Source organism: Nipponia nippon, unplaced genomic scaffold, assembly GCF_047370975.1.
Source record: "Nipponia nippon isolate SJK-2023a ecotype South Korea unplaced genomic scaffold, ASM4737097v1 scaffold_2, whole genome shotgun sequence".
NCBI lineage: Eukaryota > Metazoa > Chordata > Aves > Pelecaniformes > Threskiornithidae > Nipponia > Nipponia nippon.
Genome location: NW_028262336.1, coordinates 703,446 through 725,744, shown reverse-complemented (window position 1 = coordinate 725,744; position 22,299 = coordinate 703,446). Strand labels below are relative to the sequence as shown.

The following is a 22,299-nucleotide window of genomic DNA, read 5'->3' as shown; positions in this document are numbered from 1 at the left end:
AATGCTTAGTCCACACAATTTCTAATTTCTGAGAGTCCAAAAAAAAAAAAAAGTGGGGAAAAGGGTGTTCTCTTTCACCCATCTTTTTTCCTCTTTAAACGTTTTTCATCTTTATTATTTAGAAAGGTCCAACTTAAAAATAAATCTTGATTTTTACCTTATCAGTACTGTAACAGAAAGAGGGATGATATTTTTACCCCAAAGGCTTAGAGGACTTGAGCTGGAACATTTTTTCAGTTGTGATGGAGACATCTTTTTCTATTGAGTGTCTGTCAGAGTTTTTTAATCAAATTTGTGTTAAGAATACAAAGCAACCATGATCTGCAAACAGTGTGGCTTAATGTATTTATGTATTTCAGCTGCTTTGGTCTTATCTCAATTAGCTTCTTACTTGTTCTTCAGTCATCTACTGAGTCTTCCAAAGCAAGGATGGAATTTATGATGTTAAAAAAAACCCCAAACAAATAATTTTTTTAAAAAATCATGAAATCTTTAAAAAGTTCAATGAAAATGAAAGCCCTCTATGTCCTTTCTAAACACATCATACAGAAACAATGACAAGGAAATCGGAAGCCCAGTTGTCTTTTAACTTTCATCATCTCATTTCAGAACATTTCAATGAGAAATTCAGTGGCATGTGTTTGTAAAAATCCCACTTTAAAATTAGCTTTATGACCCCCTCATGTTTTAAAATGCTTATCAGCTGTATGTGGAGAGGAGCAAATACTGTTCTGTAAGAGGTGATTGATGATAGAATTACAAATGGAATAGTCATGACGATTAGCAGAAGCTGGAATGGAAGATGGATAAGAGAAAAGAGCTTATGTTGGAGAAGAAACGTACCATTACAAACAAAAAAAACCTTACTAACTGAGGCGAGAAAGAGGTTGACAAGAGGTTGGATATAAACAATACTAAAATGTAATGTACTGCTTTCAGTTCCTCTTTTCCCACTTCACTGTCCATACTTCTTTCTGATTTTCCATGTTGCTTTCCTTCCATCTGTCAGAGCAGAGCTTGATCTTTCATGTCTGTGGATTGATGTTGCTCTTGCTATTTCTAGCGGAAGAGAAAAAAACCCACTAACCTTTATCCAACTTTCAGTACGAGGAAGTAACGTTGCCCCAGGCCCAATGCCAATTAGAACCCAGAGATTTCCTTTTCAACCACAGTGTGTGATGTTGTAACTCTCCAGCAGATATTACTGCATTTAAAAACATTTAACAGATATTACAGAGTTATTTTCTCCCAGCATATTTCTTTCTTTCTTAGTACCTGTGAAACTGTTTAGACCAAGAATTTTCCATAATTATTCAGTCTTTATGACTATAGTGCATGCAAGATCGCATATTACTCATTCTCTTCCCTTGTCTAGGTAGATGAGGTATTTCAACTGGAGAAAAACAGTAATAAACAAATTTTATAGGCCTTTAGTTCTACTATTACGGAACAGGTGTGGACTTTGAGACAAATAGTTATTTGATGTTAACGTTCTTCAACTATTAAATGCCACCATCTGCCAGAATAATATTAATATTTTCCACAGTCTAACACTTCATGGAAACCGTCAGTGGGCTAGCAGCATTGAGAGCCAAGGTTGAGGGTCATTTGCCAATCTTGGGGGCTGCCAAGCCGCACGTGCTGAGCACCAGGCTCCCTGCGGTTGGTCTCTCTCTCTTTGGCTGGGGGGTTCTTTGCAGTGCGTTCGCAGCCTGTTCTGCCCCATGTGTCAGGATGGCTATCTGGACTTACAGAAGGGCCATGGCACTATGCTCAGAAGCAACTGAGAGCACAGGAACAAGACCTAGGGTAAACGGAGACAAGAGAGGCATGACACTGCTACCTGCACTGAAGGCTTCTGTAAAGCTGCCTTCTGCTCTGGAGTGGTGGCATCTCTCCTGCCTCTCCAGTATCACTGTCTTGATCAGCTCTGCGGCAGGGATGCCCCAGTCCTCCCCTTCTAGTGTGGAGGCTTGCAGATGGAGGGAAGGAGCAGGGGCTGCCTCTACAGGAAGGGGCAGCTGGATCCCAGCATGCAGGCACAGGCTCCCGCTCTGCTCTTAACTCCAGTTTCATCCTCCCACTGACCTCTGTGGGTTCCTCAGCTCGCCCTGATCACAGTCATCCCCTCCACCCCTTCCCGTACCTGCCCTCTCTAGATTTGCACTTCCCGGCAGTGCCCCTTTACCCCTTCCCTGTTCAAGGGAGACCGCATACAAATGTATTTGGTTCTAAGCCACAAGCCAACCTCATAGCTGATGCACCTGGGACTGACAACGGGGCTTTTCACGGCTCTATCAGGCACTTCCCTTTGCCAGAGATATTTCTAGCCCTGGAAGGTTTGCTTGGACCCTAAATCTAAGACGTCTCCAGCCACGCCAGGAGTGGGCAACCCATGAGCGGACCCGCTAAGGCCTTGCCTCTCTTGGTTGAATCCAAGCACACCCCAAACCTCCCTCTCTCACTTTGCCGACCTCAAGATGGCCGGTCCGAGAGGCGGTAGTGCAGTCTGCCGCGGCCTTACTAAGCAAAACAGGAAGAAAAGAAGCTCCTGTCAAATGGGGAGGCCAAAAGATAAACAAAGGTTGGGTAGAAGGTAGCAATGACGTTCCTAGGCTTTATGCAGTGATAAAAGAAGTGTTTGCTCAGGGTGGGCTAATTGCAGCTGTACTCCCCAGCCAGAGGGAGTGAGGGGCCCGTCCCATCCAGGCCTGCCGTGACAGGATTTAGAGAAAGCCTCGGCAGCCCTGGGAGCCTGCTGAGGCCTGGGAGCGCAGACGTCTCCAGACCTGCTGGGAAGCTCTGGTGCACACCTTCAAGGGCCCTTATGTGCTAGCAGGGGTGAATCCGGCAGCCCAACAGAGGCGAGGCTGCTGCAGCTCCCTGCCCCCCAGTGCAGCCAGTAGCCAGGCTGAGCTTGTCTTCCCAGTATGCATATATGTAAACATGCATACGCAACACATATACATATGCACGTATATGCCAGCCACACAAGATCAGCACAGACAGACACACTGAGCAGTCACACAAACAGTGCCAACAGCCTCATCCTGCTCCCATCTCTGGTTGAGCACTATGGAGATCCACTATGTGCAGCATGGATCCCTCCTGTAGCAGGAGGTCTGCCCAGTAGCTGCTCCTGGATCCCAGTCTCCCCGGTTGCTGGCACCTGGACATAGCAGCCCGCGAGGCCACAGCCCCACTGCAGTTGCTGGTACAGACCCCTCAGTCACAGATAGACACAGAGCTCTGTGACAGCTGCCTGGGACTCCCCTGATCCCTCCAGCAGCCAGCTCTCCCTGTGGTCTCACCCTCAGGGGCATGCAGGAGCACACATCTGGCACCCAGATCACTTCACCTTCATTTTGGTTGGTGATCACGCACTCATTCACAGGCCCTCACTCCAGTTGATTTCACTTGCTCCGGTCTCTCTAGTTCCTGGCACCTAGACCTCCATCACAAAACACATGCACCCAGAATACAATGATGTCCTTCATGCCAGAAAATAGTTAGAAATGGAATTTAACAAGAAGACAGGACAGACTGCACAGAACAAGTGCAGGGACTGGCCAGACAACCATACTGATCAGCAACCTATCTACATGCTACCAGCCCCTTTTATCCCGTTATCTATTTTCTCACATTTGTTTGTCTCCAAACCACCTAGATCCCCCCCTTACCCTGCTGTTTGTTCTTCCCCCAAAACATCACATAAATCTAGTGCAATCCCCAGATGCTCTTCTCCTGCATCCCATAATGGGTCCCATACCCTTAGGCAGTAACCGCCCCCCTCGGTTACGAAGCTTCTTCTGAAAGCCTCTCCCCCTGGCTCATCTTGATGGGCTTTCCCCTGGACCCTGGGGCTGAGGATCTCCTGGGACAGCCCCAAGAGGGGCCTGAACAGGGTGTCCCTTCCTCTTAGTCCATAATTTGGGTTCCCACCTGCTATCGTGCCACTGTGCTCCTCTGGGACAGTGGAGATGGGCCTTTGGTGGGCTGATGGCTCCTGTGATGGGACTGGGAGCAGCGTGGCAGGGTGCTGTTTGGGCTCCCCGTCCTACCACTGTCTCTCTGTGCTCCTTTGTGGGTGTGCAGATGAGCTTTTGTCACACAACCCAACATTATGCCCTGCGAAGTGGGATGCCTGCAGATAGGAGCCAAATGATCTGATCAGAATTTAGCACAAATTCAGCTCTACACTTGTAGCTCATGAATTGATCGTGGTTAATAACAATCACAATTAGAAGTAAATAATTGAGCTCAGTAAGGCCAAATGCGTGCATGTGCTTGTCATGAGTATCGGTCAAGAGGATCACAACCTTGAAGGGTGGTCTTTGTCATGCTCATCATAGCCTTCTGAAGTCTGAAGTCTGGCTCCTTCTGAAGCCTGGCTCTGTTTCACCTCTATGCTCACCTTTGTAGCATACAGTACAGGAACTTCTTTTTTCTTTTGAGTTGCCTGCAACTTTACTCGACCTAGTCAGAGGCATATGGGGGATGCTATTAAAGCACTTGGTTCTAATTATCCTGATGAACAGAAACATACTTCAAGTGTGAGGGGGTAAATATGCCTTGGTTCTTTCAGAGAGAGAGAGCTTCTTGCACAGCAGAAAATGATGAGATGTGAATCATAGAATCATAGAATGCTTTGGGATGGAAGGGACCTTTAAAGGTCATCTAGTCGTCCATCGCCCCTGCAATTGGCAGGGACATCTCCAACCAGATCAGGTTGCTCAGAGCCCCGTCCAGCCTGGCCTTGAGTGTTTCCAAGGATGGGGCATCTACCACCTCTCTGGGCAACCCCTTCCAGTGTTTCGCCACCCTCATCGTGAAAAATTTCTTCCTTATATCCAGTCTGAATCTACCCTCTTTTAGTTTAAAACCATTGCCCCTTGTCTTATCGCTATTGGCCCTGCTAAAAAGACTATCCCCATCTTTCTTATAGGCTCCATTTAAGTATTGAAAGGCTGCAATAAGGTCTCCCCACAGCCTTCTCTTCTCCAGGCTGACCAACCCCAGCTCTTTCAGCCTTTCCTCATAGCAGAGGTGTTCCAGCCCTCTGATCATTTTTGTGGCCTTGTCTGGACTCGCTCCAACAGGTCCGTGTCCGTCCCATGCTGAGGACCCCAGAGCTGGACGCAGGGCTCCAGCTGGGGTCTCACCAGAGCAGAGCAGAGGGGCAGAATCCCCTCCCTCGCCCTGCTGGCCACGCTGCTTTTGATGCAGCCCAGGATACGGTCGGCTTTCTGGGCTGCGAGAGCACATTGCTGGCTCATGTCCAGCTTTTCATCTATCAGTACCCCCAAGTCCTTCTCCTCAGGGCTACTCTCCATCCCTTCATCCCCCAGCCTGTATTGATACCAGGGCTTGCCCCGATCTAGGTGCAGGACCTTGCACTTGTCCTTGTTGAACCTCATGAGGTTCACACAGGCCCATTTCTCCAGCTTGTCCAGGTCCCTCTGGATGACATCCCGTCCCTCAGGCGTGTCAACCGCACCTGCTCAGCTTGGTGTCATCTGCAAACTTGCTGAGGGTGCACTCGATCCTGCTGTCTATGTCATTGATGAAGATATTGAACAGCACTGGCCCCCGTACGGACCCCTGAGGGACACCACTTGTTACTGACCTCCATCTGGGCATCGAGCCATTGACCATTACCCTCTGGATGCGACCATCCAGGCAATTCCTTACCCACCGAACAGTCCACCCATCAAATCCATATCCGTCCAATTTAGAGAGAAGAATATTGTGGGGGACCGTGTCAAAAGCCTTACAGAAGTCCAGATAGATGACATCCATGGCACCTTCACACTGTGAAGATGTGGTGGACACCAATCCACATAGCATTTGCTTTCTGCTGGTTTTCATTTCACCATGTTTAGCCTTTTTAAGGGACCAAATTATTCTTTTGCATTTTGAATTCTAGCTGATGAGTGCCTCAGGCTTCCCATCCGTCAGTGCCTACATGCCTCCTGCAGGCCTGCGTAGGGTGGAGCACAGCGTCTCATTTCTACCCGGGAAGTGCAGTGATGAACTAGCGTAAACGTGCCAGAGCTGCTAGAACGAGCAAGGGGATTTGCAGATGTCTGTGGAGAAGAAATTTGCTATAAAGAGTAAATAAAAAGCTAAAAGCTAATGAAAATAGAACCATTCAATGGCGTGTATTTCAAATAGACTACAGATTGCTGAATTGATCCCAGGAATGGATGATCATTTGGGGAGCTATATTTCTTGCCAGGTTCCAAAAGGCTCAGTTTTAAACACAGTGCAACCTTTTTCTCCATGACATGGAAGCAAATAACTTTTAACAGAGTTTGAGGATGGCACAAAGGCTGAAGGCACAGCAAATAGCTATCTGGACAGAGCAGTCACACAGAGCAGTCCTGGTTCCTTGGCTGACTATTTAAAGTGTGCTACTTTGCATTTAGTTTCACTTTTATTACAGTTTAATCTTGTTTAATAATCTTATTTTTTATCTTCATTCAGTTTTATCATTTCTATTTTATGTCATTAATATTTAATTTTACTTGAGCCTTTAAGTTGTATTAAAACACATCTAAAATCAAATGGCACAGACTCTGCTTTTGCATGGGTGACGGTCCCAGAAAGCTGTGCAAAGGGCATAGGGATCTGAGGGAGCAAACAGCTGGATGTGAGAATCTGCTGCGAGGTTATGGCACAATGGGTGAATGTGAAGAGGAGCAGCAAGTAAGTTTTAACTTTATTAGCAGAAGGGGTGAGAGCGGTCCTGCATTAGTGTGTGTGCTTTTACGTCCGCATTTGGAAGAACTGAAAAATTTGAGATGTCTTTTAAAAAGAGACACAGATCTATTAAGGGGGGTGGAAAATGCTCTACAGGAAGAAACCTAGAGATGGCAGTCTGTTTAGTTTGTCAAGAAGAAAAGCAAATGTATGAATAACTTTCCTGAAATGTAATGGCAGGTAGTAAAAAGGTCTTTAATCTTGCTGAGAATGGCAAAGCAAGGGCACCAGCAGCTCTAAGTTGATGTCAGACCAATTCAAATTATAAAGGAGAAATGCCTTTTTAAGTGATGATGGTTTAATATTGGAGCAGGATATCAAAAGAATTAGTTCTTTCTGTCACACATCATGACTAGATGCTTTTCTTCTAGGGAGCTGTGCTTTAGCCAAGCATACATTATGCTTGAGAAAAACACAAATCACTGGTCTTCATATGGAGATAACGGTGTGAAATATAATGGTTGATGATATACAGGTGGTCTGATTAAGATAGGAAAGCCTGATTTAAGGCTACTGTGGCCTTACTCTCAGTGATTCTCCTGTATGCTGAGCTGACTTGGCTTAAGACTGCTAGAACAAATTGTAGTGGCATCCAGAAGCCTGACTAGATGTGTTCCCACAGGAAACGAGGTGATTGCGGTAGACTGGAAGGGACTGAAAGATGTGGACCAAATCAATATGGACAGCACCAGTTCACTGCATGGCAGCAGCTTCCATCGACCTTCCACTGAGGTGAGTGCCTGTCCCAGACCCACTTACCCAGGGGGATCAGAAAGTTTCAATTCTTTCTGAGTTCAGAAATGGGTGTTGTGCTTCACTGGGGCATCACCTGGGAGAGGACCAGCATGTCAGTGTGCACCTAAGGATCAGACTTTCATATCTGTGCAGTTTGGCTTGCAGTGAAGAGAGTTGAATCCCTCCCTTCAGAGTATCCATAGTGAGTACGAATTTGCAAATTAAAGTGACCACTCATGACTGGAGTGGAACAGAACAAGAAAAAAACTGTGGCAGTTCTGACAAGCCTGTAGGTCAGCATTCCTTGAATGATGGATTCACTGAAATGTGCAACACGATGTCTGTCCCAGCTTCTGCAGCACAGCCATAAAATCTTTTGAAGAAACACACTTATCTCCATTTTGATTTTTAGGGGTGCAGTCAGTGGTAACTCACTGCCAATTGATTTACCATGCAGTAGCTCAAGGGCTGGTTCATTTGCTGTTGAGAATTATTGCAGCTTCCGCAATCTTGGATACCTGAATTTTCAGCTCCGTAAGGTTCAGGGTATGCAGTCATGATTAATAAAAAGATCGAAGTTATTTTAAATACATAATATTTGAGGAATCACAAATAATGTTCACAAATAACATTAACAAATAACAATTTGCAAAACCTTACCAAGTGCTAATGTACACATATTTTTATTTCCTTATTATACCTTGCTGGCTTGGAACATAACTCCAAGAAACTTGGAGTTTCACAGAATCCTGGCAGAAACTGTGGGGCCCAACCTTGTATGGAAAATTCGGTTAAATCCAATGCAGATCCGAAAGTCAATGAGCATAAACTATACCTCAGTGAACATTTTGATATATGTGAATGGGTACCATAGGTGTAATGGATTCACCTACATTTTCCTGAGTGTCCACATCCCAAAACCGAGATGTTGGGAAGGAAACGCCCTATGAATCGGTGCTGTAATGGCTCATATGGGAAATGGATCTGGTTTGCAAGGGGAAGGTAGGTCAGAGTGGGCAAACTGAAAGACTACAACAAAAAATAATTTTAGCAGAAAACAATTCTGTAACTTGCTGTATTATACTCCAAATACATAGGTAGTGTAGCTCCTCCTTGTGTTAGCCTCAAAGCGATGCAAGTCCCACGCAGGGGTGCCAGCATGGCAACAGTTAGCAAAGAGCTGTTAGAAGGGAGCCTTATGAAAAGGTGTTTGTTTTTCTCTCTCTTACTTTCTATATCATCCTATTCGCTACTGTACCTTCAAACAGCAGGATACCTACAGACACCACAGTCAACAGCAGGGAATGAAACCAGCTTGAAAGACACACGTTTTTTTAATACGTCAGATGAAGTAGTGGCTGTTAATTACGGCAAACTACTACAGAGATGCATGGCTGTTTGCAACTTGTTTGTTACACTAACGTGATGTCCTTCTTCGCTTTCTTTAGCAAACACGGACAGATTTCTCCTGGGATGGCATCAATGTGAGTACACGCCACACCACCATTTGAATTTCTAGTCATAGGAAGACCAGGATTTGTCTGCCATTGGATACAGTGGAGACCAGAACGAAAATATGACTGCAAGTCCTTAGTGCCACTGGAATTCTGGGAATTGTCTAAGATTCAGAGGACGGGGATGAATTTTTGTTTGCCTCTGGGTCTTTTGCTGTCTGGCAGGTATTTAGATCTGCAGGTGGCTATTAAATTGTCCTCTTTGGGACAAACGCGTGTCATTTCATATGTTCTCTTTTTGAGATTTCTGGGCGCTGCTAGATAAAAAAGGTGTCTGTCCAGCATGTTTAAAAAATCAGTAGTCTTTGATTAGAGCATCATTTGAGTTTGGGAGAAACGTGTCCCTCATTTTCAGTTACATACAGAAGTAAAAGAATTCTTAATGTTTCCTGGGGGAGATGGTCAGCACCAGTTAACTTCAGTTAACAAGTGGAAGAAGAAGCAAGCAAACATTTTAATAACATATGTTCCTTGTTACTCTTAATACCGATGCCATGAAAAAGTATGATTTTATTTTTTTCTTTTTCACTAATGCAAAACCAGCATCCTGAAAAGGGAATAATGCATGTTAGTGCTACCAAACTATTTTTTTCTGCTCTAGAGGCTTACAAAAATGCGTTCACATAAATTAGCTTTGATAGATTTGTACACTTAGAAAGGCAGAATAAGAAGCTGCATCTTTGGTAGGGTAAGCATTTTCAGATACTTTCAGAACTTTTAAATGGTTGTCATTTTCTGGTTCTCTGTGGTTTGAAAGGACTTGGGCCACTGAATATCAAGGGGACTTATATTTTTAACTAACCCTCACCCTACTGACGCCTCATTCATTGTGGCACTTACGGCTTGGGATCTTTTGCCTAGGCTCAGTTAGAGAAACAAATTGTACAGGAAAATTATGGTGCATGCAGCAACTGTCTAGAAGAAATTTGTCAGGTTTTTTCCTCACTGCACTTCTGTCTAGCTGAAAGCAAGGTACACGAAGTCATGTTTCCTTAAAGATAGTAGAAGACAGTTTCCTTACTTGCAGTTTCCCATTTTCCAACCCATTCTGAATCCATGGAGCTCTTTCATAACGCAGCTCTTTCTCAGTGTAATTCCATAGATCTTTGGTATCAAAGCTGGGTCATGAATTTCCTTCCCTTCCCATTCATTCCTGCCTTCACGTCATATAGCTCTCCAGCCTCGTAGTGGTAAAGACCTTCTGCAGTTTACTTTCTTTTCTGGACCGTTTCCATGAGGTGGCTCACAGCACAGCCCCCAGACTGGCTTCAAACACATGGGTGGATACTGAACCAGGCAGGAATGACCAGTGGGGCGTAGATGGACATTCTTCAACCAGCTTCATCACCAAAGGAAATGCATCGTGGAACAAGGGCTGTGTTCTCAGCTACACCTTTCACTTTTTACTGTTCTTCCCCTGCTTTCTGATTTCTTCACCTCACATGTTGCACACAGACATTGATTCTGAAGTTACAGGATGCCGTAGCTGCTGCATTTACACTCAGTTTCCAGAGAAACTCACCTCTCATATTTTGGCAATTGACTGGGATTATATGCAGTTCAAATCTTTGCAATGCCTTCCTTTACCTCCAACTGTTTGACTGACTAGTTACTGCTCCTCTCACCTTTTGTGAGGTTTGTGCTTATGACCAAATGCTTGCTTCATGTCAGGATTTAAAACTTCCAGTGTCATGGTCACTACTTTCGAGTATCTTTGTGTTTCAAACATGCTGGATTTGATTTTCAGAGAGGTTGAAATGAAGAGCAGAAGCAATGCTTGTTGAGCCCTTATGAAAATTAAGCCTCATGTGCAATGCCTGGCATCTCTGAAGAGGCCTGATGAATTCATCTTGAGGGATTGTGTTTTATGATGCTGTTTGTGACTGCTGCCTGTCCCAATAGTTTCCTGTCCTTGTTATTCAGGGACTGAGGATGAGTATAGAGAAGACAGTAGAGGGAATTAAGCAGAACTGTAGACCTCATTTCTTTACAGGTAGTTGTAGGTGCTTGAAACAGGACTCATCACTGATACAGTCGTGTTCATTTTATTAAGACCGTATAAGAAGAAATGAAAACGAAAAGTAACATATAAAAATTAATATCTGTAGTATGATGCATATATGATGCATTGCTGTGTCTTGCCTATGACATTGCCAGCTCCCCATCGTAAGCTCTCTGAATTGTCCATCAGCCATGTCTTGCGTCTCTAACAAAGAGCTGGGAACAGTGCAGCATGTCTATGGAGGACTGGCAGCAGCCAAAGGGAGGCTTCTCACAGCCTGCTTCTGCCTCTCCCACTGACCTTGCCTCACTCAGTCCTAACGCTATGCAATACCCAGTCCTGGTTAAACAGACTCTAATTTTTCTTTCCCTTCTTTTGTTCTTTTTCTTGTTGCTTGCTTCTGCTCCTCATCTTCCCCCTACCTTCTGGAATCCTTATACTGATTTCTCACTTCAGTTCACTTCCTTTTCTCCTTCCCGTATATCATTTCTTCATATTCTTTCTCTTTTCAGCTCTCCATGGAAGATACGACCTCCATCCTCCCCAAGCTGAAACGCAACTCCAATGCTTATGGGATTGGGGCTTTGGCTAAATCATCTTTCTCTGGTGAGGTCCTCAAAATTTGGGTTTATCCTTGGCAGCTTCTTTCCACAGGCCTTTGTGCCTCTTCCCATATCTCCCTGTTGCTCTCCCAACTGCTCCTTTCTGACTCTTGCCTTTTCGAGGCCTTAGAGGAGTCTCCACCACCATGGTTCTAGATACAGCAATCTCTTAGCTATTGCCCTTTCAAAGAACAGTTTTGTCTTACTCCTGTTGGCTTCTTACCATGCACCCCAGCTCAGACATCTTCAATTGCTTTCCCTCAAGCAGTCTTTGGTTTAACCCCATTTTCTATTTCTTAGTTTGTTCACTTCCAGGCTTCATGCTTCATGCCCAACACTGTCCTAAATGGATTCTAGGCAAGGAAGGAAATGGTCTTTCATATTTGGGGGTTTCCCTTTTTCCCCCTTCTGAGAGCCAGTCCAAGGAAAGATGGAGAAACTCTCCTGGAGAGTGATACAGTGAAAGGTGGGAGACACCCAGCCCAAGGCCTGAACCCTGTCAGGAAAGGAGGGGAGAAGCTCCACTTCTAAGAGAGGTAAACAGCATGGCAGACAACCCTGGAGCTGTGTAATAGCCCCTCCTTGTTTTCTAATGTCTGGCCCCTTAGGGATATCTCGCAGCATGAAGGACCATGTCACAAAGCCAACGGCTATGGGCCAAGGCCGTGTGGCTCACATGATTGAATGGCAAGGCTGGGGCAAAGGTAACAGCCAGCAGCAGCAGCACACGCATGAGACAGCACGCAAAGACGCTGATGCCTACTCAGACCTGAGTGATGGTGAAAAGGAGGCCCGGTTCCTTGCAGGTAGCGCTAATTTTTTGGCATGTGGATTGGATTGATTGGGATGTCCTAGAGCAGAATCCCTGAGAGACCAAAGTGCAGGAACCTGAAAAACACACTCAGGAGAGCCTGTGGGTGGTTCAGATGGCTGAAGGAGATGAGAGACTGTGGTTGGAGTATTGCCAATGGAATGCAAAGTGGAGAGGGTGAGGGCCAACTGTGGGTGATGGGTGTTGCTGAGACAGGAGAAGAGTAGGACAGTGTGACCAAGAGATGAGGTTGAAGAGGGTGGTAAGTGTAGATTTTCACACATCCCTGCTTCCCCTCCCTATCTCCTTTGGCACAGGAGTGATGGAGCAATTTGCTATTTCTGAGGCAACTCTCATGGCCTGGTCCTCCATGGATGGTGAGGATGTGAGTGTAAACTCAAATCAAGAGAACCCAGCAGGCAACTACTCTGAGAACTATCAGGAGCTAATGGAGAGCCAAGGTGAGCTCCGGTGCCTCTCACTGGTCTTGAAACACCCCTTTCCTGCTCTTGTTGTCATGTTGCTCTCTTTCCCTCTACCCTGTTTTATTCTGTAGCCTCAACTTTTGGGATCTAGCAGAGGCATCACCTATTTGTGGAGCTGTCCAAGGAAACTAATCTTAACAGGGAAGCTCCAAAGCCCAGTTCCTTAGCCTTTTTTGGGCACAGCTGTGGAAAGCTACCAGCTCTTGCAGTCAGTTGTGGGTATAATCAAGTTCATCTGCCTACTGACTAGAACTGCCTTTTCTCCTCACCCTCCTCCCCTCTAAAGGATTTATCCACCCTGTACAGTACGGTGCCATGCGTAGGCACACAAGCTACCTGAGTGAGCCAGCTTGGCCTAGGGAGGGTATCTAACTGTGTGTTGTTTCCCTTGCAGAGCATATGGCCCAGACGCAGTATGACAGCTGGCCTCATTCCTACGTCTCGCAGGGCATGTATTGCTTAGGTTCATCCGATGCCTGGGAGACCAGCGACCAGTCCCTCATCGCTTCCCCGGCAACTGGCTCCTACTTAGGCCAGAATTTTGATGAGTCCCAGACAAACCTTCAGGAAAGCATTTTGATTCAGAGCAGCCTTCTCCAGCAGCAACAGCTGCAGCAACAGCGGCAGGAGCAGAACTTCATCCAGAGCACAGGGCTGGTCCACGTGTGGCCCCTGCAGACTGCTCAGGGTGGGGGTGGGGCTGAGTCCAGCACATACATGGAGGACCACATTGAGGATGAAGGGAACCCACGGCTGGAGAAGGCTCCTCTCCTAAACAAGAAGCCCTCTCCAGAGGAGGATGATGCAGTGTGCCGGGACCTGGAATCACTGTCTCCTCGAGAGGAGATGGAACATGCTGCACTGAGCCGCAAAGTCTCAGATGTCACCTCCTCTGGGGTGCAGTCCTTTGATGAGGAAGAGGGAGAAACAAACAACTGATGCTTTCTGTGAAGTTCTCATCACTGCTGAACAAAGAAAGGGGTGGCAAGGAATGAAATGACAGGGATTCTTCTCTCCAGCTCCCCATACTTCCGAGCAGACACACCTTCCATTCCTGACATTTAATTATTTTTTTAAACAAGAGGAAAATCTCAAAGTGATTGACACATGAAGACCTCTTCTTCCCCTCCACCATGGACACATATTTTTGATTTTCTTTGCTCTGGGCAACACATGTGAGGTGCTTGGAGAGATCTGGATTGGTAAATCATTTCTAAATCTTTTTAATACAAAGTCTTGGCTGTGGATACAAACTCTTCTGGTACTGGGGATGTGGCTGATGAGACAGGCTTGGTATAGGGAGCGGCTATGTGGCTAGAATCCATCTTGGCAGAATGGATGTTGCTCTGTGGACATGGTCCCCTTTGATAGAATATATGAATATAAACTGGTTTAAAATGAAGATATGGCTTTACAAATATAGATTGCACTAGTATTGTGATTGTGATACAGAGGATAAGGCTGTGTTCGATACAGACTGTACTGAGGTGAAAGATTCGCTGTGTAACCAGATCCTCAATAGCACCTTGATATGAAATTGTAGGCTCGATGGATACAAGCGGCGCTCCGTGGGCATGGGCTGTGCTGCAGTGCAGATGGTGTGGCTCTGTGAGCATGGCTCTACTGTGGCATGGAAGAATGGATGCAGATACGAATCTAACCCTGCTCTCAGATATTCATGCTTTGGTCTCTTTCTAATCCTTCATTTATTTGTTTCTCTCTTTGACATTTCTGCCTTCCCAGGAGCTGGCAAGAGTGGTGTGTCCTTTTGGCATTGGGCACTGGATGCCAGTGGAAAGGACATTTTCAGCTACAGGGACAGTCATAAAAAGCTGACTTTTGCAGGGGGCTTGAGAACATGTCCATCTTGGTGCTGCTGCCGTATCCTTCTGTCTTTTCCCTTGCCAGTGGTATGGGGAGACCCAGAGAGTAGGCAGCAGATCCAGGAACAGTGTGTACAGCTATGAGATCACAGATGTCCAGTTTACATTGGAGTTTTCAGTTTTTGCTTTTTTTTTTTTTACCTTTTTATATTGCTGGGTAAGTGTTCCTAGCAAAGCAGTTAATAGTGGGAAAGGCCTGTACTCCAGTCATCACTTCACAGAAATACTGCACCTTTCCCATTTCTGCCACTCCTTCTGCAGTGCCAAATGTAGCTGGAGGAAAAGGGGTGAGAAGAAGTTTTCTCCTCCTATTTATTTCTTCTTCCTGCCTATATTTTCTTCTTTTGTTTTCCTACCCCCAAGCAATGTAAATAGTGCTCAGTACTTGGCCTGTTTCTTTTTCCCTCCCTTCTCTTTTTTAGGAGTGGAGAAAGCTGATTTCTGGAGTTTTCCCTATTTGTACGGGTTCTTTTTTTTTTTTTTTTTTGTTAAAAAAATATGGTTCATTGACTAGGGGGAATTTGGTCTCTTGCAATTCCTCGCCATGTTTCTACAGACCTCGTTTTGGCAGCGAGGGGTTTTGAAAGGAAATGGAACAAACTGTCTCCTCTCAAGCTCTCACCAGAAACTAAACAGGAGCAAAAGCAAAAGCAAAAATTGTACAAGGCTATCGATTTTGCTAGAGGACTGAACAGAACCAGCAGAGATTACCCAAGTGCTGAGTTTTAATTGCAATACCTCTTGCAAGGAAGCATCCGCAAAGCATCGGTCTAGATCAGATGCTAGATCTGATGAGCTAGAGAAAGGAATTTGCCTGGGCACTGCCATACTGTCCCAGGGCAACTCTTTCTCACTTACTCTGACTCATAACTACTCTGTTTAATTCATGATACATTTGTCTCTTCTTTGCCTCCTCTTCAGGCTTGGTGTGTTTTTTGGATGACAGGAGAGTGATACATGCTTCTTTCCTGATTCAGGTTTAGACCCAGCGTATTTGCAGGGAAGAATGTCTGAGGAGAATATAACGTGACTGAAGTAATGTCATCAAGTGTCAGAGTTCACAGATCTCCTGGCAAGTAAAGCAGACGATGTCCAGGAATTATGAAAAGTACGAACGGGACTCTCAGGTAGAACTTTACCCCACTCAGCTTTCTCCCACTTATACAGGCAGCTGCATGAAGAGGGTCTCCTCTATGAACGCCCAAGTCTTTCCGGCCAAGTCCACTTCAAGCGGATCTGTCTTCCCTCTCCATTGCACCTCTAAAGGAAAGACCTTTGGGATATTTAAGTAAGACTGGTAATTTGGTGTAGGTAAGAGAGAAAAGTTTTTGTGACCACCTTTTTTTTACCCATTTGCTTGGGCTTGCTTCCATCTCTCTAAGGAGGTAGCTCTTCTCCTGAATGATGACCTTTCAATATCTCTTTAAAGATGTTTATGCATTCAGGTGCTAACCTCCCCTAGGCAGGAGGGCTTGATAAAGATGATCTACAGTTCTTGCAGGGCCAGTGCTAGCTCATTGTCCTGAACTGGTTTGGGTCTAGCCATGGAGCAGGGCCTAGGAAATCTCACTAGCCAGAACAGGGAGACGGGGCAAGTGCCAAGAGCACCTCAGCGGATGACTAATGAGTAAGTGTTAACCTTTTCTTATTTCTTTTTTAAAAAAGCCTTCAGGGAAACAAAAATGGTTGGTTATGTTCCTTTGTGGGAGAAGATTTGGGTCGCTTGTTGCTTTTTTCTCCAAACCATTTTGTTCCCATGTGCCTCTCCAGGACCAGTCTGGATGTTTATGGTAACTTTCAGAGTAGCTTCAAATGATCCCTCTGTGTTGTTTACAGGATTGGGACAAGTGGGTCAACTTGTCCAGGGCTTCTTTTTCTTTTACTATGGACATGTGATACATTTACTAAGATCTCTGATCGATGACTAAAAGATGTACGTTATCTCCATGCAAGGCAGTGACAGGGAATTATCTACATGGGAAAAAGTGTGAAAAAAAATTGACCTTATAGAAAATTCTGTGGAGTTCAATAGGAAAAGAAAACCTATCATCTGTAGAGTTTTCTAACCTCTGTGGAATAGGATAGAGAATTATACCCTGCTGTATAATTCCATAACCCGATCTCTAGAAACCTGTAGATAGACTCTCGTTCTCTGTGAATTCTGACTGGTTTGAAGACTACTCTCTCTCTAAACTTTCAAGCTTACTAAATTCTATAAAACTTTTTCATAAAGGTCTTGACTTCCTGTGAATAATAAAATTTCAGCCTTTTTCTGAAAAAAAGAAAAAGGCTATTTTCCATGACCTCTCCACAAGTTAAAAGAGAACTGTATCTGCCTCTACAGTTGCCAGGAGCTTGACTGGAGAGAGCAGGTCTGCCCATCAACACTTGTGACCTGAGTGAGCATCCTGAGCTGAACTGGAAAGGCAGTTTGAATCTCTTTAAAAATGGAAAATGGTTTGTATAACCTGGCCTTTTCTTATGTAACAGGCCTGCTGCTTGTGTGAATCCAATATCAGAGAGAGGGACTTGGAACCTACTGTACATTTCCCAGAAAAGCCGTTATTATATAGCTACACCTATTCAAGCATACGGACAGCACAGGTGCTCTGTGAGCAAAATTTGGCCTGCAGTTCCTTTATCCTGGTGAGGAGGGATGAGTTGGAGAGAGTCCAGCCAAATACTCGGAGCCCAAATTGAATTTGTGAGGCTGAAAATAACAAGGAAAGGTAAGCTCAGCATCCCTGATCTACAGTTACTAAGAAACTGAGCCCTGCTGTTCATTTACACAAATCCTTTGTAGAGCAGAGCTGCACTATGTAAAGATTTTGGATTTTCTTGAAGCAGTGGAGGTAGAAGATTCCCATCTTCCCCCACAGCCTTTGTCTTCAACTTGTTGAAGTTACTGTGCTGAACACAAATCAAAGCTTAAACACAGGTGACCCTAACTGAAAAAGATTTCAGATTCCACTGCAAGAAAATTCTCTCTTGGTCCTTTTTCCATGATTTCTCATATCGGTTACACTATTTAGTAAGTTTTTCTTTTATATTAATCCTAAGCTTTCTTTACAAGCCTTGTGAGTTCTCTTCAACTCCATTACCTCAGGCCTGGGATGAAGAAATGTGCTTCTTTCAGTTTCTGTGCCTCTAAATCATCTTCTTCTGGGAAGCTGCTGACAAATCACCCGTTTGCTTTTCCCCCTTAAAAACTTTAACATCACCTTTCACGATAGGCTTGCAGCAGAGAACAGAGTTTAACCGTACCTCTGTACCTCTAAGCTGCTCAAAGGGTGAGCTGCTGCTGCGGAGGCAGCCCTCTGCCCTGCCCGCGCTCACCTCCCACAATCCCTGTGCAGATGCTGATGCACAGCTGACCCCGCAGCAAGCCAGTGCACTTTTACCCTACTACAAAAGCGAAGAGGGGAACCGCTGTGCGCAGAGGGAGAGAGAGCACTCTTCTCAGCAGCTGGCCTTTATATCGGGTTAGGGAAACTGTGAAAGTGCACTTTGAAATGGCATCTTCACGATGAGTCTAAGCTGCTAAAAGGAGCTGTCGTGCCTCCTCCCTTCTGTCACCACCGGCTGTATACTTCTACTGCCTAAGAAGCACCAGTGCTAACAGCCATTTGGCTGCTCGGGAACTGGCCCCATTGAAAATTAACCCAGTCCCTCATCAAAATGAGGGTTTCAGGGGGATCAGCTCCTTGTATTGTTTGACTCGTCGAGGCAAGCGTCACTGAGGGCTGGTGAAACGTGCAGACGGGCACGTTGAAGAATATTTCTTTGGTTGCAGATGCAACTTAAATTGACTTAAGCTGATCGTGAAATATCTGTCCGAGAAGAATAAACCCAGCTGGGGTACCAGGGAGGATATATTCCCTCCTTCCTTCCCTAGTGTTTTCCTTAGAATTTCTAGTATGCTCTTATCTGATTTGATTTTTGTTGTTATTTAATGCCCTGTTATTTCCCTCACTATTCCCTCCCCTTCCACAGGCTCCTTTGAGATAATCCCTTCCAATCGGGCAGGAGGAGATGAGTAACTTTATATACGCATGGAATTAATAAAATTAACATGCACAAATCTCGTATGCACTCAGTGATTACACTCCACGGCAGCTAAGGATACCGATAAGTATTCTCCTGTAATTGCAAGAGGCAGAGACTTGTGCAGGACTGAAGCACAGCTGTTGGAGGTGAGGTTTATCCCTATCTTTAAGCCAGTTCCAATCTAGTGTGAGATCCAGAATGGCACTTCACACCTAGGCAGAGTCTGTGCATAACGTACTGTGTACAACAACAACTAAAAAATATTAGTTGTAGGCCCAGAGAAGAGAACTGGAGAGAAAGAAACTGTTCTCTTCATTTGACAGAGGTATGAGGTATGGTGGTGAGGCAAGGTAGCGTGCAACAGTACAGGATTGTGGACCACTATGTGTGCTCTGTGCAATAGCGAGAAGTCTAGCCAGAGAGGGAAAGACACTGAGAGAAAGGCTTGGGAAAAAAGATCAAGAAAAGCTTCAAGTCTTATATTTACACAACACAGGTAGGAGGTTTCATGGCAGACTTCAGGCAGAATGTATAGAATTGCTACACAAGCTGTAGCTCCAGGACTGGTGCGGCTTATGGTACTACTTAGCCCAAGCCACGCTTCTTTCTGTAAGGCAGAGTGATAGGAAAGAGACTTCCCCGAATTTGGGCACCTACTGGCTTCTTTTTCAGCATCTTCGAAAAACAGTTCACAATATGCTTAATTCTTCAGGGGCATCATATAAGAAATACACCAAATGAGAACTTAGTCATTGTCCAAATTAAGTTAATGTGAGTTCTGTTCTCATTGGAAACACAAAATATCTAAATTTAACTCAGTTTGCCTTAACTGTTGTATTGGTAATTGCCTAGGAAGAGAAACAAACTGAAATAAATCCTCATCTAAATGTTGTGGAGAGCAGAGCAATGTTGGCGTAGTCTAAGCTCTTCTTTCTAATTTCCCCCAGATGGAATTTCTCATGGTCCTTGTTCAGACAACTCTAAACAATCTGGCATTTCCAGAAAAAAACTATTTGACTTTTTCCAAAAGAAAAAGGAAAAGAAAGAAAAAAAATCCATTCTAATGCAGAGATTATCAGCAGCTGGTGCCCTTACATCTAGAAAAATAAAAATAAGTAACAGTTTCATCTTTGATTCCCCTCCCCTGTAGCAATCTGACAGGGGAAGATTTGTATGCCATGGCTCAGGGAAAGGAAAAATAAACAGGGAAAATGTGAGTAAAGTAGTGCCTATTAGAACTAAATGTATGTGTAGCACAGCCTACGGTCATTAAAGCACAGTCTCAAATATGAATGCAAGCTGTCAAGTCAACGTCAGGTGCCTCTTTTGTATCATAGGCTTTTCCCAGGCTAAGTAGTAGTGACCCTGCACAGGAGAACAGCTGGACATTGGTGCCAGACCAATGTCTCTGCTTCAGAAGACGTCACGGAGCCTGGGTAAGGCTGTCGGGGACACCGTGCTCTCTCAGCAGCACAGCCAGCTGCATGAATTGACTGGGGTAGGGATGAAGACAAATCGTTGTTATGTTAACAAATGGACATGGAAGACCTGCACTTAGAACATTAAGGTCTATTTGCATCCTTGCACTGACATTTTCCCCCAGCATAGGCAGAACAAAGTGTTATCTTTTCCTTGGAAATCAAGAGCAGCTCTGTGATGGTCAGTGTTGATCTGCGCAAAAGAAAATATGTGATGTATTTTTCCAGTGCAGATACACATTTTTGGAAGAGGAAAAATTCAGTCAGACCAGGACTCTCTGAGAAAGAGTATGTTTACTAAAACTGGGGAAACTTGTTCAAGAATGTTCTCAGTGCAGGTGTCGCAGAATGGTTTGGGTTGGAAGGGATTTTAAAGATCATCTAGTTCCAACCCCCCTGGAGGACTGACTTACTGATGAATAGTAGCTGCTGTCTTCTAGGAAGAGAGGGGTTGCAGTGTTCTGTGGAAAGAATGCTACTGAGGATCTTCCTCATCTCCTTTCACTGGGGACGTTTTAAATGCCCTCTGAAACCTAGTCTTGTTTTTGCTTTCCCATAAGGGACGAAATGTCTATGCTAGCAAGACAAAAACATCTAAAAAGGCTTTTCTCCATTATGGAGACAAGACCGTGCACCAGGATTTACTTCTAATAAGATAAAGGCATCTAGTCCAAATTCACTGGCCTTCTGGATTCATTTTCATTGGGCATGGAGATCCAGTAATGAGTTGGAGGTTAAAAGGTTAAGAACCCTCTTCCAGAGCTCTGCCAAGCTCCCATGAGGCAAGTACAGGTGGACTTCCCTTCTTTTCAGATACTGCATGTGTAGCAAGCCAAAAGCTCTTTTGCAGGTATATATTCTTGTTTGGCTTCAATTTTTCTTCTCTGATTTGTGGATGTTGTGCATGATTGGAGGTCTTTGGGAATCCCTACACTATAAAATTGAGACTCAAAAGTAATTTTACAGGGAACAGGATTTCTCTTGTCTCAGCTCTTTTCAGATATGGGAGGGTACAGACGGAGGATCTGGGAGGTGCAAGGGTGGTGGATGGGAGTCTCAGGGGTGGCATGCTGAATGGATTCCTGAAGCATGTTTAAAAGTAACTAAAGGCTTGGGTCTTCAAATGTTGTATTCTCAGTATCTGAAATTGCTTTAGCATAAGCGTATGGGACAACGGAGGTTGCTGCAAAGCAATTTTAAAGAGCTTCCCCCAAGCCTGTACACGTTTTGTGTAGGGGGAGGCTGCATGGTGATTATATGTATTCTTTCAAGCTAGTGTTTGCAGAGGTGCATTGACATTTGGGGGGAAAATACTGAATGGAAGCAAAACAAAAAGGGAATGGGACTCACTATTGAAAGCATTCATCCTTACCTTGTCCCACACTAGCCCTTAGTAAGTAAAACGAGTCTGATTTGCCTTTGGTCTTCCAGCTCCAAAACATGTTTGCCTGAAAATTTTTGTTGGATATACTTCGCATGTTTTGATAATGTGACTTATGAGATAACACTTCTACAAAGATATATATAAATACATACATGTACAACCACCTACATACATGTACACACACTACATATAGACTTAGGAAACTATATGGCACTATACACCTCCATGCCTGTATGTGGCAGCAACCACAGTAAAGGAGGGGAGGTAGCTCAAAATAGCATGTACAGTCCTTTATGGAGTTGTTATTAAACAGAATGTGGTCTTGCCGTCCTGGCTGGTGGAAGTGTTTTATTTCTGTGGGACTGGTTCCAGGGGACTGCGTCTGAGGAAGGAGGATCCTAGGACGAGGGGGTGGGTCTCAATGAGGTAGTCTGATGGAGGACATTGAAAACGAGCCACGGTGGTTTGGAGAAGTATCCCAGAGTAGGAAATACATGATACACTATTTCTCATTAAGAAGAGAAGAACATCGCATGTTCAGCTATACAGGGCTAAGACCTTGTGTGTACCTGTGGCTACCGTGACACAAATCCCAG

General features: G+C 44.7%; 1 protein-coding gene across 6 annotated transcripts in view; it reads left to right on the top strand.

Annotated features, from left to right (window-relative positions):
* Positions 1 to 22,033, top strand: part of FAM131B (family with sequence similarity 131 member B) — a 38,952-nt gene extending 16,919 nt beyond the window's left edge. The window contains exons 2-9 of one of the 6 annotated variants that reach the window (XR_015704454.1): positions 7,385 to 7,494; positions 8,946 to 8,981; positions 11,526 to 11,620; positions 12,216 to 12,421; positions 12,744 to 12,887; positions 13,306 to 14,113; positions 15,772 to 15,870; positions 15,966 to 22,033. Coding sequence is in view for 2 of the 6 variants with exons in the window: in XM_087756018.1 (XP_087612144.1) it covers positions 7,385 to 7,494; positions 8,946 to 8,981; positions 11,526 to 11,620; positions 12,216 to 12,421; positions 12,744 to 12,887; positions 13,306 to 13,850 (1,136 nt within the window). In the remaining 4 variants the exon portion in view is untranslated. Of the gene's footprint in view, positions 1 to 7,384; positions 7,495 to 8,945; positions 8,982 to 11,525; positions 11,621 to 12,215; positions 12,422 to 12,743; positions 12,888 to 13,305 lie in introns of all 6 variants that reach the window. The other 5 variants (XR_015704451.1, XR_015704452.1, XR_015704453.1 and 2 more) reach the window with 5 other exon arrangements.
* Positions 22,034 to 22,299: the final 266 nt, after the last annotated feature.